This window comes from Vombatus ursinus, unplaced genomic scaffold, assembly GCF_900497805.2.
Source record: "Vombatus ursinus unplaced genomic scaffold, bare-nosed wombat genome assembly UNPS02014982.1, whole genome shotgun sequence".
NCBI classification, from domain to species: domain Eukaryota; kingdom Metazoa; phylum Chordata; class Mammalia; order Diprotodontia; family Vombatidae; genus Vombatus; species Vombatus ursinus.
Genome location: NW_020954760.1, coordinates 679,800 through 693,610, shown reverse-complemented (window position 1 = coordinate 693,610; position 13,811 = coordinate 679,800). Strand labels below are relative to the sequence as shown.

The window sequence follows — 13,811 nt, the reverse complement described above, 5'->3', positions numbered from 1 at the left end:
GTTCCGAAGCACTTATTTCTTCCTCTCTATCACTAAATATTAATAAACTGAGGTTTATTAGAACTGAGTTCTAGTTCTGACTCTGACATTAACATGGCTGCATGCCCTTAGGCAAGTCCTTTCCCCCTAGCTGGGCCTTAGTTTCCCCCTCTGGTGAATGAAGGGGTGATTTGATGGTTTCTAAGAAACTGGCTACCTCTGGGGTTCTGTGGTCCTAACTCTTATAATGCAGCCCTTCACCATCTCGTTGTCTCGTGTAAGTGCGGTCTCTTGTGTTCCACTGGACACTCCCACAGGACAAAGACTATGTCTTTTCGTGTGTCATTCAGAGCTCCAAGCAGAGTGGGGCTGAATAAGTCCTTTTTGAATGAAGACCCTGTGAACAGAGCATCAGATACCCTACACAGACAATCCCTGTGAACTTGCATAGGTAACCCTTTGAGATCAGCGTGCTTCATTCCCCTCCCCCAATTCCTTAGCCATTTCATGCTTTTCACACCTTTATTCACTCTGTTCCCTGTTTTTTTTTTAAGTAATAATAATAATTGCTAGCCTCTATTAAGTACCTACTATGTGCCAGGCACTGTGCTCAGAGCTTTACAATTATTATCTCATTTGCTCTTCACAACAACCCTGGGAGGTAGGTTCTGTTGTTATCCCCATTTTACAAATGAGAAAACTGAGGAAGACAGCGGTGAAATGATTTGTCCAAGGTTACATAGCTAGGAAGCATGTGAGGCCGTATTTGAACTCAGGCTTCCTAACTCCAGGCCCAATGCTTTCCCCACTGTGCCACTGAGCTGCTTCTGAGTCCATCCTCGCCCGTCTCCATCTGCTGAATCCCTACCCACCCTTTATTCTTATCCCACAGAACAATGGAGAACCTGGCGCGCAGTGAGCAATTCAGTTCATTTTTTAGGCTCCCCAAAGAAGAAAACCTTAAAGAAGTACACGAATGTTTCTTACGGATACCATCGAGCCACTTGAACGCTCATGGGAAAATGTGTATTTTTGAAAACTACATCTGCTTTACCAGTCAGGACGTCAGTCTCTGCAGTGTAGTCCTTCCACTAAGAGAGGTAAGATAATAGAGGCCTTTTACGGACCAATGAACATTTTTCTTTCTGCTCAAAATTGGATGAGAGCTTCCCTTTCTACCTTAATTTCTTCATTTAAGTTCATCATTGTGCTGCAGAATAACTGTATTTGCCAATTCAAAACTTGGTGACTTGAGATTATATTTGTAAAGCACCTAACACAATGCCTGGCACATAGTAGGTGCTTAACACGTTTATTCCCTTCCCTATGTACTGCAAGAAGAACCTCCATAGTGAGAGGGTGAGGTCCTGAAATTGACTAGTCCCAGTGTGAGCTTGGGCCGGCTTGAGCACACGTTTAGGCACTCTGGATAGCAAGAGGCAGGCTCAACGCCCAGCAGCCAAAAGTCACTGTCTCACCTGGTATGTGCAGTTCAAAGAGGGAGAGACTAGAACAGAAAACCAGAGCTTGGTGAGCCTTGCCCAAATCAGTCCCCAAGCATTTCCGAAGTCCTAGGCACCGTGCTAGGTAATAGGAACACAGTTACCCAAAAATGAAGCAATTTCTGTTTTCAGGAAGATATGTCGACATAAAAGTGTATGTAAAACAGACAGCTGGAAAGGGAGGTCCACAGCAGACTCTAAGAGGCAGAGGGAAGGAGGAAGTGCATTCAGGCCCAGGCGAAGGGGGATCCCGCCAAACGACATCTTTTGTCGCCGTATTTTGTAGACCAGGAAAACTCCTTCCTCAAGAAATAAAATGGCTTGGCCCAAGGTTATGCCAGTCAGTCTTGATGTTTCAATGGCGGGGCCCGTCCTTGTACTGCAGAACCAGGAGACCTCTCCCGCTAGGCTTTGTGTGAAAATTAAGGGGGCAAAAAAAAATGACTCATGTTTGTCCTTTTCTCTTCAGGTCCTTGCTGTAGACAAGGTGGATGACTCTAGCCAATCAGTCATCATTAGCATCAAAGGAAAGAAAGCCTTTCGATTCTCTGACATCAGAGACTTTAAGCAGCTTGTGGCAAAACTGAGACTTATAGGTGGAGCAGCTTCCATTCTGCAGCAGGATGTTAGCACTGAGGTAATTACATAGCAAGTGTTGTTCTTCTCAGGGCTCTGTTAGATGGTGCTTCATCTTCTCAAAAGTAGTAATGATGGTGGTGGTGGTGATGGTAGTAGTATAAGTGGTAGTGGTAGTATTAAGTGACATGTATATAGGGTTTTAGGGCAGTTAGGTGGCGCTGCCGTGGATAGAGCGCCAGGCCTGGAGTCAGGAACACTTATCTTTCTGAGTTCAAATCTGGCCTCAGACACTTATTAGGTGTGTGACCCTGGGCAAGTCACTTTACCCTGTTTGCCTCAGTTTCCTTATCTGTAAAATGAGCTGGAGAAGGAAATGGCAAATCACTTCAGTATCTCAGCCAAGAAAACCCCAGATAGGGTCACGAATAGTCAGACAGGACTGAACAGCAAATACAGTGCTTTAAGACTTGTGTACACTTTATCATTTCGTTTGGTCCTAACTACAGTCCTGGGAGGTAGGTGCTATTGTTATCTCCATTTTACAGATTAGAAAACTGAGGCTTAGGAAGGTTTAGTGACATGTTTGGGGCAACACAGCTAGTATCTGAGATAAGATTTGAATATAGTTCCTCATGGAGCAGCTCGGTGGCGCAGTGGATAGAGCACTGGCCCTGGAGTCAGTAGGAACTGATTTCAAATTAGGCCTCAGACACTTTATACTTACTAGCTGTGTGACCCTGGGCAAGTCATTTAACTCTGATTGCTTCACCAAAAAAAAAAAAAAGAATATAGTTCCTCAGATTCCAAATCTGTATACCACACTGCCTTTCATAACAGTACCTTTTATCTTCAAAGCTACACCTACAAAAACATAGTTTTTAATAGTTGCATTAATTTGTGATCCCATCAATATGGGCATTCCCTCCAACAGTGCATATTGCAGTCCATCCATGCCCTCAATTAGTCAATCAACAAAGCATTTATTAAGTACCTACTATGTGCTAGGCACTTTGCAAGATTCCAGAGATATAAGGGGCAGCTAGGTGGCGCAGTGGATAGGGCACAGGCCCTGAAGTCAGGAGGACCTGAGTTCAAATCCGGCCTCAGACCAAACACTTGACACTTACTAGCTGTGTGACCCTGGGCAAGTCACTTAACCCCAATTGCCTAAAAAAAAACAAACAAACAAAAAAAAAGATTCCAGAGATATAAAGATAGCTAAAAGAAAATTTTTTAAGCCCTTCACATCCTGGGCTACTCTTCTCCTGGGCTCCATCCTTCCCCAGGGAGTCCACACAAAGGGCTAGAGATTATCTATCCATTGGTTATCCCTTGCTCTTACCATGTGACTACCCCTCCCCCTTCTTTGCTGGTCCTACAGCTAGCTCCCTGCCGTTCTGCCCACCAATTCTGTCAAGGAATTGGGAAGTCCAGAAGACCGAAGGGTTGGGGGAAAGGGGACAGGGAGGGAGCAGAGATAATGAATTCTGTTTTGCACATGCTGCATTTGACATGTCTGTAGGACATTGGATTTTCTTAGAGAAAACACAGCTATATCTCAGCAGAGAGTCTAGGGACAGATATGTGGATCTCTATGCAGATCCCAGATCTTCTTCATAGAGATGATAATGGAATGCATGGGAGCTGATGAGATCACCAAAGGAGATGATGCAAAGCAATAATTTTTCACCTGGGATCTGTGAACTTGTGTTGTTGTTTTTAATCATTTGATAACCGCATTTTGGTATAATTGGTTTTCTTTTGTAACCTAATGTACTTTATTCTGTTCATTTAAAAACATTGTCCTGAGAATAGGCTTCACCAGACTGCCCAAGGGGTCCATGACCCAAAAAAAGATCAAGAGCCCCTGGTAGAAGAGAAGGGGGCCAAGGCCAGAGCCTCAGGGACACCCACAGTTAGAGGGCTTGACCTGGATGAGGAAGGAGCAAATGGAACTGAGAGGGAGCAGTCAGGAGAGCCAGGAGAGAACAGCATCCCCCAAACCTAGAAGAGAATAGTATCCAGAAGACAGAAATCAGCAACATCAAAGGCTGTAGAGAGGGCAAGAAGGAGGAACATTGAGAAAAGGCCAGTGGATTGGACAGCTTGAGATTTGGCCCTGAGAATTTGGAGAGAGCTGTTTCAATGGTGTGATAAGAAGTTTGAGTGGAAGCCAGACTGGGGAGGGTTTAGAAGAGAGGAAGAGAGGAAGCAGCAGCACCAATTGTAAACTCAAGATGTTTATCTGGGAAGGGGAGGAAAGAAATAGGATGATAGTCGGTGGGCATGTTCGGACCAAGTGAGGAATATTCCTGTCCAGGGGCGTATGGTTCATTCACCTCCACAGAACATTTTCTACCATGCCATAGAAACCTGTGCACCCTGGAAGCTCACTCCCACTCCTGGACTAAGTCTCCCATTGGAAGTACCCTTCAGCCCTGTGGCCTCTCTCTCTCTTTGGTTGGTTCCTCCCCAATCCTCCAATTTAAGGAGGAGGCACAGGCCAACCCTGTCTTGGTCCCCCTCCAGGTTTCACTGCTGACTTGTTTACCCGCTTCAGCTCCTTTTTATGTGGTTGGTTCCCTCCATTGAAATGTAAGCTCCTTGAGGGTAGGGATTGGTTTTATTTCTACTCATATTTGGATCCTCAATGCCTGGCACACTGTGAGCAATAGTATATAAATGTTCATTATCATTGTTATTATTATTATAGTAGGCACTTACTAAGTGCTTGTTGACTTGACTTAGGCACCTTTGCAGGCTGTATTTGAAGGGCCAGTAGATTGGGAGAAATTGAAGTGAAGAGAAAGAATGGAGATGAAGGGGGAGGGGCAATTTGCTGGAAAAGCTGGGAATAGATGGCATTCGGGGTTCACGTAGAGGGGCTAGAGCTTCATTTTCATCCGAGACTGGAGCGGAGCAGATAGTGGAGGAAGACATCAGATTTAATGTGAAATAAGAGGGGAGATGAAGGAGCTCTCAGTAAATAGCCTGAATTTTTTCAGTGAAATATGAAATGAGATCTTGAGCTGAGAAGGCCAGAGGCTTGAAGGAGAGACAAGGTTTGGAATAGCTACTATGGAGAATGGGATAGCAAATCAGTTAGGGAGGAATAAGATATTTGCCTCGTTGAAGCAAGGGTCCAGTTGAGATGACGTAACAAATTTGTAGTGGATGCAGTCAACCCAGCAGCATGATTTTTCTCCATTTCTTTTCAGCAGCACATGAATAGGAGCAAAGGTGGAAGATGGTGGTAATAATTCAGGGTTGGAGCTTGCCAAGACATGGTCAGTGATGGGACAAAGGAGTCACGGGCGGAGGATAGTACAGAGTTGAGTTGGTTTACCTTGGTGGGGGGGGGGGGGTCAGGATAGGGAAGGGAGGACAGAATAGCCAGTCCCGGGGGTGATGTGGCCTGGGAAAGAATTGAGGGCTATAGGAATAGAAATCACTGTGAGATTGAAGAACAGGATTAAAGGTCGTAAGGCCTGGGAAAAGATGGAATAGTAAAGGATTGAGGAATTTCAGAGTTGATGAACATGGCAAGGATCTGGGATGTGACCTGCTCTCAGGATAGCTGAGGAGTAGGTCAGAGGAAATATGAATAGTGAGAAAACCAGAAGTTGGAGCATCTCAGGGGCCATTTATATGAATGCTGAAGTCCCTTGGTTTGAGGGCAAGAACTGAGTCAAGCATTGAAACTTTTGTTGAAATGTTTGTTGAGTTTGATTTAATTTAGGTTTGCAGTTTCAGGACAGCACTTAGAAAAACTGCTGGTGCCGTACCATTATTTCTCCATTTAGGAAACACTGCCACCAGGTGGCCCAGATGCTAAGTAAGGTGTGTGTTCTGCCTGAAAGCTGGATGACAACCTTGAATTTTCTGCTCCCTATTTACAAAAATTGTATTCCATGCTAAAACAAGTAGACTTTAATGACATTTACAAGTTAAATTGATAATTGTTACCAAGTAATGTTTTTTAAAAAAATAAATAGAATCTTAATGGCATTTTGGAATCATGCAAGAAATGTGATTAAATCACCTTATACCCTTTACCTAACAATCCTACTGCTTGGTTTATGCTAGTGGGAAGTCAGAGACGTAAGCAGAGGGCAGCTGGAGAGTGACATCACTCTTTGTGATAGCAAAGAAAGTGGGTGCATGTCCGTTGAGGAATAGCCAAAAAAAACACCTCAACCCTATAGTTAATGAATGTAATAATATGATTATGTAGTAAGAAATTATGAATTTGAGGAACTCAGAGGGACATGGGAAAGTCTGTGCAAACTGATACAGAGGGAAATACACGGAGCCTAAGGAATAATATAGCCGGTGATTACAGCAACGTAATTGAAAAGATCTCTACCAGGAAGCTCAACTCTGAATAAGTAAACCAGTGTGAGTCCCAGAGGAGAGACAATGAAATCTGTGACTGAGAGATGGGTTGCTCCTAGGGCAGGGTGGTGTATGTGTTGTTAGACTGGATCACCATCACATATTTGTGCTTGATTGGTTTTCTTTGTCATGAGGAAGGTTTTAGTCTGGGGTGAGGTAGGGTCCCCCTACCCCTGAAATGACCATGACGTGAAGACAAAGGACGTCAGTGAAACATTTGAGAAAATCAACCGGCTTAGCTTTTCCTCGCTGATCTTTGTTACAGTATCACAAGCTTAGTGACATAATGAGCTTTTGGTTAGAATTTTCTTCTCTTCCTCATCTTGCATTCTGCTTTGTCCCAGTAGACCCCCCGCCTGCTGCTAGGAAACATAACACTTCCTAATACCGAAGTGACTTTTGTTTGGTCCTGAGCCTCTCAGCTGGTAAAAAGCCTGTTTGCTAATTAAATTTCACTGTGCCCTGAAATTAATTAGATAGATACCATCATGGCCTGATAGCCCAGAGGAGGAGAAGACAATCTCTGATTATAGCTTATTTATTATTAGAAAGATATTTTCGTATTGTGGTTTGCAGTCGACACTAGAATTTTGAAAAGCGTTTCTCTCATAAGAGATTGGAAAGCACTCAGGTCATTCTGGTAACATTCAGACTCTCCTTTGTAGCCCGTGCCCAGTCCTGACCCTGGGAGCTCAGGGCAGTCTTCTAAGGGGCCCTCTCTAATGGGACAGAAAGATTCCAGCAAGACTGTGAACACACAAGCTTTAATGACAGAATTTCACCCTCAAGATTTGGAGAATCTTGATTCCAAAATGGTAAGAGAACAGACCTTGAAAATCTAAGAGCAGAGATAGATGTCTGAAAATGAAGAGAAAGCTGATCCACAGTGGAAAAAAAAAAGCCTTCCTTTTGAGAGCTAAAATTCCCTCCCATCTGACCAATGTAATTCTGTCATGTACTGAGGAATAGCAGTGAAAGCCAGCTGTGGAATAATAACTCTGCTCATCCACAGAATTGGATAGTTATCTGCCTAGTGGTTGAGGTGATAAGGGGGGGGAACCAAAGGATTCAGGATGTGTTTTGCCTAAATCAACTAATAATAATAATTGCATTTTTATATCACTTCATAGCGTGCTTTCCCCATTCATTTGTTTCTTTGTTCCTCAATGACCTACCCAAGGAACAAAGAATGCATCAGGGAGGCAAGATCAGACCTAGTGAATTTTTTTTTTCCAGTGAGTCTTTGGCCTTTCTTAAGAGGAGGGCTCACGTTGACCTTGCTCAGTCTTGAGTTCTGTCCAGGTTTTTGATTACAGTTTAAGGTCGGGGAGTACAGTAAAGGTGCTTGGGCTATCTCTTCCCTGTCATGATGAGTTGCTTTGAGTTCTCTCTTATAGCTGAAAGAAAAGATGAAGGAACAATCATGGAATATACTCTTTGTGGAATATGGCCGTGGCGTTAGCATGTTTCGGACAAAAAAGACTCGAGACTTGGTTGTAAGGGGTATTCCTGAGACTTTAAGAGGAGAACTATGGTTGCTTTTTTCAGGTATTAAACACACACACACACACACACACACACACACACACACACACACACACACACACACACACACACCCTTTGCCAATTACTGAGCAAGTTAATATTGTAGGTAGAATATGTAGCAACTAAATGAAAATACTTTTAGTGTCCAAAGCAAGTCAAGTCCAGCTCTTGAAAACATCATCTTATTGGGTGAGGTTCATGCCCCTCGAATAAAATAAACCCATGGGTTGTTTTTTGTTCTTATTCTCTTGCCCAAATATTATTTTAGTAATTGCGTTCTTAAAAGGCAGATGGGTTGTCATAGGTAAAGAGCTGGCCTTGGAGTCTGGGGCAATCAGTTAATCAGTCAGTGTTTATTAAGCACCTACTAGAGATACAAAAGCCAAGAATGAAATAATCCTGCTTCTTAAGAGCTTACATTCTAAAGGGGACATGGAGGAAGAGCTGGGTTCAAGTCTTGCCTCTGACTTGTACTGGTTTTGTGAGCCTTTTTGGATCACTTGACTCTCAGGGCCCCAAGCAACTCTGCAAGATTTTACACTACAGACCAGTTGCCGATCAGAATTGGTTCAAGGAATCCTCTTACCTGGGAACTCCTTGTGTAGGTCCAGACCCTTCCCCCCATCCCCACCAAAAGAAAAATTACCTGCTTACAAAGGAGCAACTTAAGTTGATGAAATTCAGTTCTTCGTGTTTAATTTGAAAAAAAAGAAAGAAAGAAAAGAGAAAGAAAAGAAAAAAAGAAACTTTATCATCTTCTTCTTCTGTATGCTAATATAATTATTTTCCCAGGTGCTATTAATGATATGGCTACCAATCCTGGCTATTATGCTGACATGGTTGAGTTGTCCTTAGGGACATATACAGTAGCTACTGATGAAATTGAACGTGACTTGCGTCGCTCCCTACCTGAGCATCCTGCCTTTCAAAGCGACATGGGCATATCTGCATTGAGGCGGGTACTCACAGCATATGCATACCGGAACCCCAGAATTGGCTACTGTCAGGTAGGGCTGCAAAGAGAGCCCAACTCTGTTGATATTCCGAAAGATAAAACTTCATTAAATCCAACTCCATTAATCTGAAATTGGTGGATGGGAGCCGGGTAGGAGTTAATAGTGCATATTGGAAGACTGTGTTATAGGGGCCTTACTTCAGGAGAGCTAAGTGTACTTAGGCATCCATAGACAAGACATTTTAGCTCTCTGGTCCCCAGCTTCCTTTCTATGAAATGAATTAGTCCTAGCTATTCATTAATAGGTCCCTTAAAATGGAATTGGAGTATAAATCAACAGCTGTTTATTGGGCTCTTTCTATACTTTTTCTACTGGGTTATTGAATTGTTGAATTGTTTTCTCTCCTCATCAGCCCACCTCCTGGGAATTTTCATTTACAATTGTTGTGCAAAGGACTTCCATATCTATAGATCCAGCCCTTATCTCTTCCCTCTACTCCAGTCCCCCACCAACATCTGCCTGCTTGGCATCTCTGCCTGCCTATGCTGCAACATGTCCAGAGGATTTAAACAGATAATTTACAGAAGAGGAAACCCAAACAGATTGCGTTTTTTAAATGCAAAAATAATTTTTGTTTTCTCTTCCCTTCCAGATCTACCTGACTTTGTTTTCTATCTTTAAAATTTTGTTTTCATATGATTGAAACACAAATTGTAAAAAAAAAAAAACCTTGAGAAAATGTCCAACCTCACTAATAATCTTCCCATGTTTCTCTAAATTCCTTTTACATCATTTCTTACTGCTTATATAAATTAAAACAACTCTGAGATGCCACTTTGCACTTATCAGATTGGCCCAATTAATTAAACTCAGTCCTGGTGAGGTTGTGAAAAAACAGGTTACCCTCTTTCATTGCTAATGCAATTGCAAACTAATAGAATGTTTTTAGAAAGCAATCTCACAATGCGATGTCAGGAATACAAGAACAATCAGATACCCCCACTGCCCACCCCCTGATCCAGTAATTACATTGTTGGGAATATGACCTGAAACTGTTTGTCTTCCATATGTTTTTTTTTTTCAATTTTAGGCAATGAACATTTTGACATCAGTGTTGCTTCTATATGCAAAAGAAGAAGCCGCTTTTTGGCTCCTGGTTGCTGTGTGTGAACGGATGCTGCCTGATTATTTTAATCACCGGATTATTGGTAAAACATGTTGAGAGTGAATGCCCGCTTCTTCTGAAGTAATAAACTCAGACCAAATGACCAGGGAAATAAAACTGCTGGCTTAAGTTGTAGAAGATGAAAAAGAAAATCAAACAGTTCTAAAATATCACATGAACTAGACTTTTCAGGAGACTTTTAGTGTTCATTTTAGCTTTTCTTTAATATATTGCCTTGATTTTAAGAAGTGCTAACCTGATCTGTTTCTTAATAAAATGGAAGTCCTAAGCTCATCCCCAAGCTTCTAATGCAGTATCAACGTGAAAATTTCAGAGCTGTTGGGATTTTTTTTTTTTGGAGGGAGTATGGGGAGTGCTTATAATCAGTGAGCTCAAAGTCCCATATTTATGTGGAACCGTATGGATATCCATAAGTATCTTTTGAAAATGATCATTGTAGGGGCAACTAGGTGGCACAGTGGATAGAATTCCAGCCTTGGAGGCAGGAGGCCCTGAGTTCAAATGCAGCCTCAGACACTTGATATTTACTAACTGTGTGACCCTGGGCAAGTCACTTAACCCTGATGGCCTCACCAAAAAGCAAAAAACAAACAAAATGATCATTGTTTGGCAGTACATTTTCCCAAAAGATGGCCAGCCTATAATAGTCAAATTAAAAAGGGAAATCTGTTTTTTGCTTAAATTATGCATGGACGGTCTATCTTTATTAAGTGCTTCTAGGTATGTGGTATTGTATTTATTAGCTCCTGTTGTGTTTTACTGAATCTTGACCTCAAGAAGCTTAAAATCCAAGAGAGAGAGACAAGATAGTCCCATATCTAGTAAGAGATCAGAAGAAAGCTGAGAGGGTCTTAAGGTTGCTTTGTGGCTCCTGGGATCATATAGAACACTTCAATAATCCCTCGTGTGGAATGAAGTAAAGAAGGTCTTATAAATACCAAGAGTGGTCAGGCTGAAATCTCCTGGTTCCTCCACAGGTGCCTTGGTGGATCAGGCAGTCTTTGAGGAACTGATCAGAGAGCACCTTCCTCAGCTGACGGGTCACATGAGTGACATGACCTTCTTTTCCTCGATCTCCCTCTCCTGGTTCCTCACCCTCTTCATCAGTGTGCTTCCTATTGAAAGTGCCGTGAATGTCGTGGACTGTTTCTTCTACGATGGCATAAAGGCCATCTTACAGCTGGGATTGGCGGTGCTTGACTATAACATGGAACAATTGCTTACGTGTAAAGACGATGCCGAAGCTGTCACAGTGTTAAACAGGTACTGGCAGAATCATCGGGTTGCTCTAGAAATCTGAGAAATCATCTAGCCCAACTCCCTTATTTTAAACAACAAATAATGATAAGAGTTAACATTTCTGTAGTGCTTCAAGGTTTGCAGAGCACTTTACAAATAGTATCTTCTTTAACCTTCCCAAAAACCCTAGGAGATAAGTGTTATTATTATCCCCATTTTACAGTTGAGGAAACTGAACCAAATTGAGACTAAGTGGCTTGTCCAGGGTCACATACCTAATAAGTATCAAAGGCTGAATTTGAACTCGAGTCTTCCTGGTTCCAGGTCCAACACTATCAAATCTACCTCCAAAGCCATTGGGATTGTCTTAAGTATTGGTGACACACCTACTATAATATGCTCACCACTTTCCTGGACAGTGCTGGCAGATAGAAGGCATAGATTCTGTTCTCTGGGAGCCTGAAGTAGAGCAAGTAGTTGGTGTTAGTGTTATTGTTATTGTTGCAGCTAGGGGATGCCACAGTGCATAGAGTGCTGTTCCTGGAGTCTGAGTCATTTTCCTGAGTTCAAATCCCATGGCCTCAGTTACTTCCTAGCTGTGTGAACCTGGGCAAGTCACTTTACTCCGTTTGCCTCAGTTGCCTCATCTGTAAAATTAGCTGGGGAAGGAAAGGGAAAACCAGTCTAGTATCTCTGCCAAGAAAACCCCAAATGGGATCACAACAAGTTGGACATGACTGAAAACGACTCAATAATAACAACAAATAATTGCTATTTCTAAAGCCCTTTATCACCTGCTTCCCCCCAGCCCCCACCTCCTTTCTAGTCTTATACCTTATTCCGCTCCACTGGTACCCTGAGATCCAGTGACACTGGCCTTCTTGCTGTTCTTCCCACAAGACACTCCATCTCTAGACTCTGGACATTTTCAGTGGTGATCTCCCATGCCTGGAACCCTCCAGGCCTCTGCCTCCTGGCTTCCCTTCAAGTCTCTCACCTTCTGTAAGAAGCCTTTCCTAGGGGCAGGTAGGAGCTCTGGCCTTAGAGTCAGGAGGACCTGAGTTCAAATCCAGCCTCAGACATATAACACTTACTAGCTGTGTGACCCTGGGTAAGTCACTTAACCCAATTGCCTCACCAAAAAAAAAAAAAAGCCTTTCCTAGTCCTCCTTAATCTTCATGCCTTCTCTCTGATATTGCCTCCAGTTTATGCTATTGATAGCTTGTTTGGGCAGAGTTATTTGCATGTTGTTTCCCCCGTTAGAATGTGAGCTCCCTAAGGGCTGGGACTGATTTTTGCCTTTCTTTGTATCCCCAGCCCTTAGCCAGATGCCTGGCCCTAGGAGGGACTTCAAAAATGCACGTTGACTTGAAATTGAGTGGTACAGACTAGTAGCAGATACAGACTCGGAGATGAGGAGGAATAGTATGGGTTGGAGTGGCCAGGGAAGATGTACTGGATGAGATAGGCCTTAAACTGGGTTTTGAAGGACGAGGAGTACATGTGTAGACCAACAAGAGAGCATAGGGCACCCCAGGCAAGATCAACAGCCCAAGCAACGTCCCGTAGGCAGGAAAGAACATCTGCTCTCCATGAAGGTCGACTGCAACCAAGACAAAGCTACTGTCCCAGAAGACGGCAACAACCAGGTACCATTTGCTCTGTTCTAATAATTTGTGGTCCCATGAACTTTGATGCCAATATTCCTTTTGACCAGGTTCTTCGACAATGTCACCAACAAGGACAGCCCATTGCCTTCGACTGTTCAACAGGGTTCATCTACAAGTGATGACAAAAGCCATCAGACCAAAGTGGACATTACAGATTTGATTAGAGAAGCGAATGAGGTGAGTTCTCGCGTGGTCACAGCGTTTATACAGCATGTTGACAGTTTATTCCTTTTTTTGTTAACTAAATAATGCCTGGTAATCCTGGTGGCTAGGCCAGGGGCAGGTAAAGAAAATCATAATACAACCATCAAGGACATTTCAAACCTAACTTAATTTTAAAAAATGATCTCGACAAACTGGTAGCAGGTCCTATAACCCCTCTGGCCGTGTTCCCTTTTCTTTAAAGTGGAGTTGTTTGTCTGTTTCTTTTTGTACAAAGTCAATTAAGTTAATGCATTTGAACTATATTAAGTTACTGTAAAAGAAGGTAATAAATTACACCTTTCTAAGAGACTCCATGCATTTCATAAATATCCTTACATGTAATTTTAGATGGGTAATAAACAGAATTCTCATCAGTAATTACATGAAGCAAAGCAAGAACTAGAAATGAGAAGCCAGGGATGTGTCCCTACATGGCAGTATCCCAGGAACATACTTTCCACATGCCTCTTACCCCCTCCCCATCCCTCCTAGCCCCCCCTGCCTTACCGGTCTGTTTGCCAGGCTTACCCCCCCCCCCCCCCCACCCAACGTACC

The 13,811-nt window shown here is 42.9% G+C and overlaps 1 protein-coding gene across 4 annotated transcripts in view; it reads left to right on the top strand.

Annotated features, from left to right (window-relative positions):
* TBC1D8B (TBC1 domain family member 8B) overlaps positions 1 to 13,811 on the top strand; it is a 105,002-nt gene that overhangs the window by 64,650 nt on the left and 26,541 nt on the right. For all 4 annotated transcript variants that reach the window (XM_027845588.1, XM_027845587.1, XM_027845589.1 and 1 more), the window contains exons 6-13: positions 872 to 1,079; positions 1,951 to 2,118; positions 7,121 to 7,270; positions 7,853 to 8,003; positions 8,793 to 9,007; positions 10,047 to 10,164; positions 11,120 to 11,405; positions 13,100 to 13,229. In XM_027845588.1, the coding sequence (XP_027701389.1) occupies positions 872 to 1,079; positions 1,951 to 2,118; positions 7,121 to 7,270; positions 7,853 to 8,003; positions 8,793 to 9,007; positions 10,047 to 10,164; positions 11,120 to 11,405; positions 13,100 to 13,229 (1,426 nt within the window). The remainder of the gene's footprint in view (positions 1 to 871; positions 1,080 to 1,950; positions 2,119 to 7,120; positions 7,271 to 7,852; positions 8,004 to 8,792; positions 9,008 to 10,046; positions 10,165 to 11,119; positions 11,406 to 13,099; positions 13,230 to 13,811) is intronic.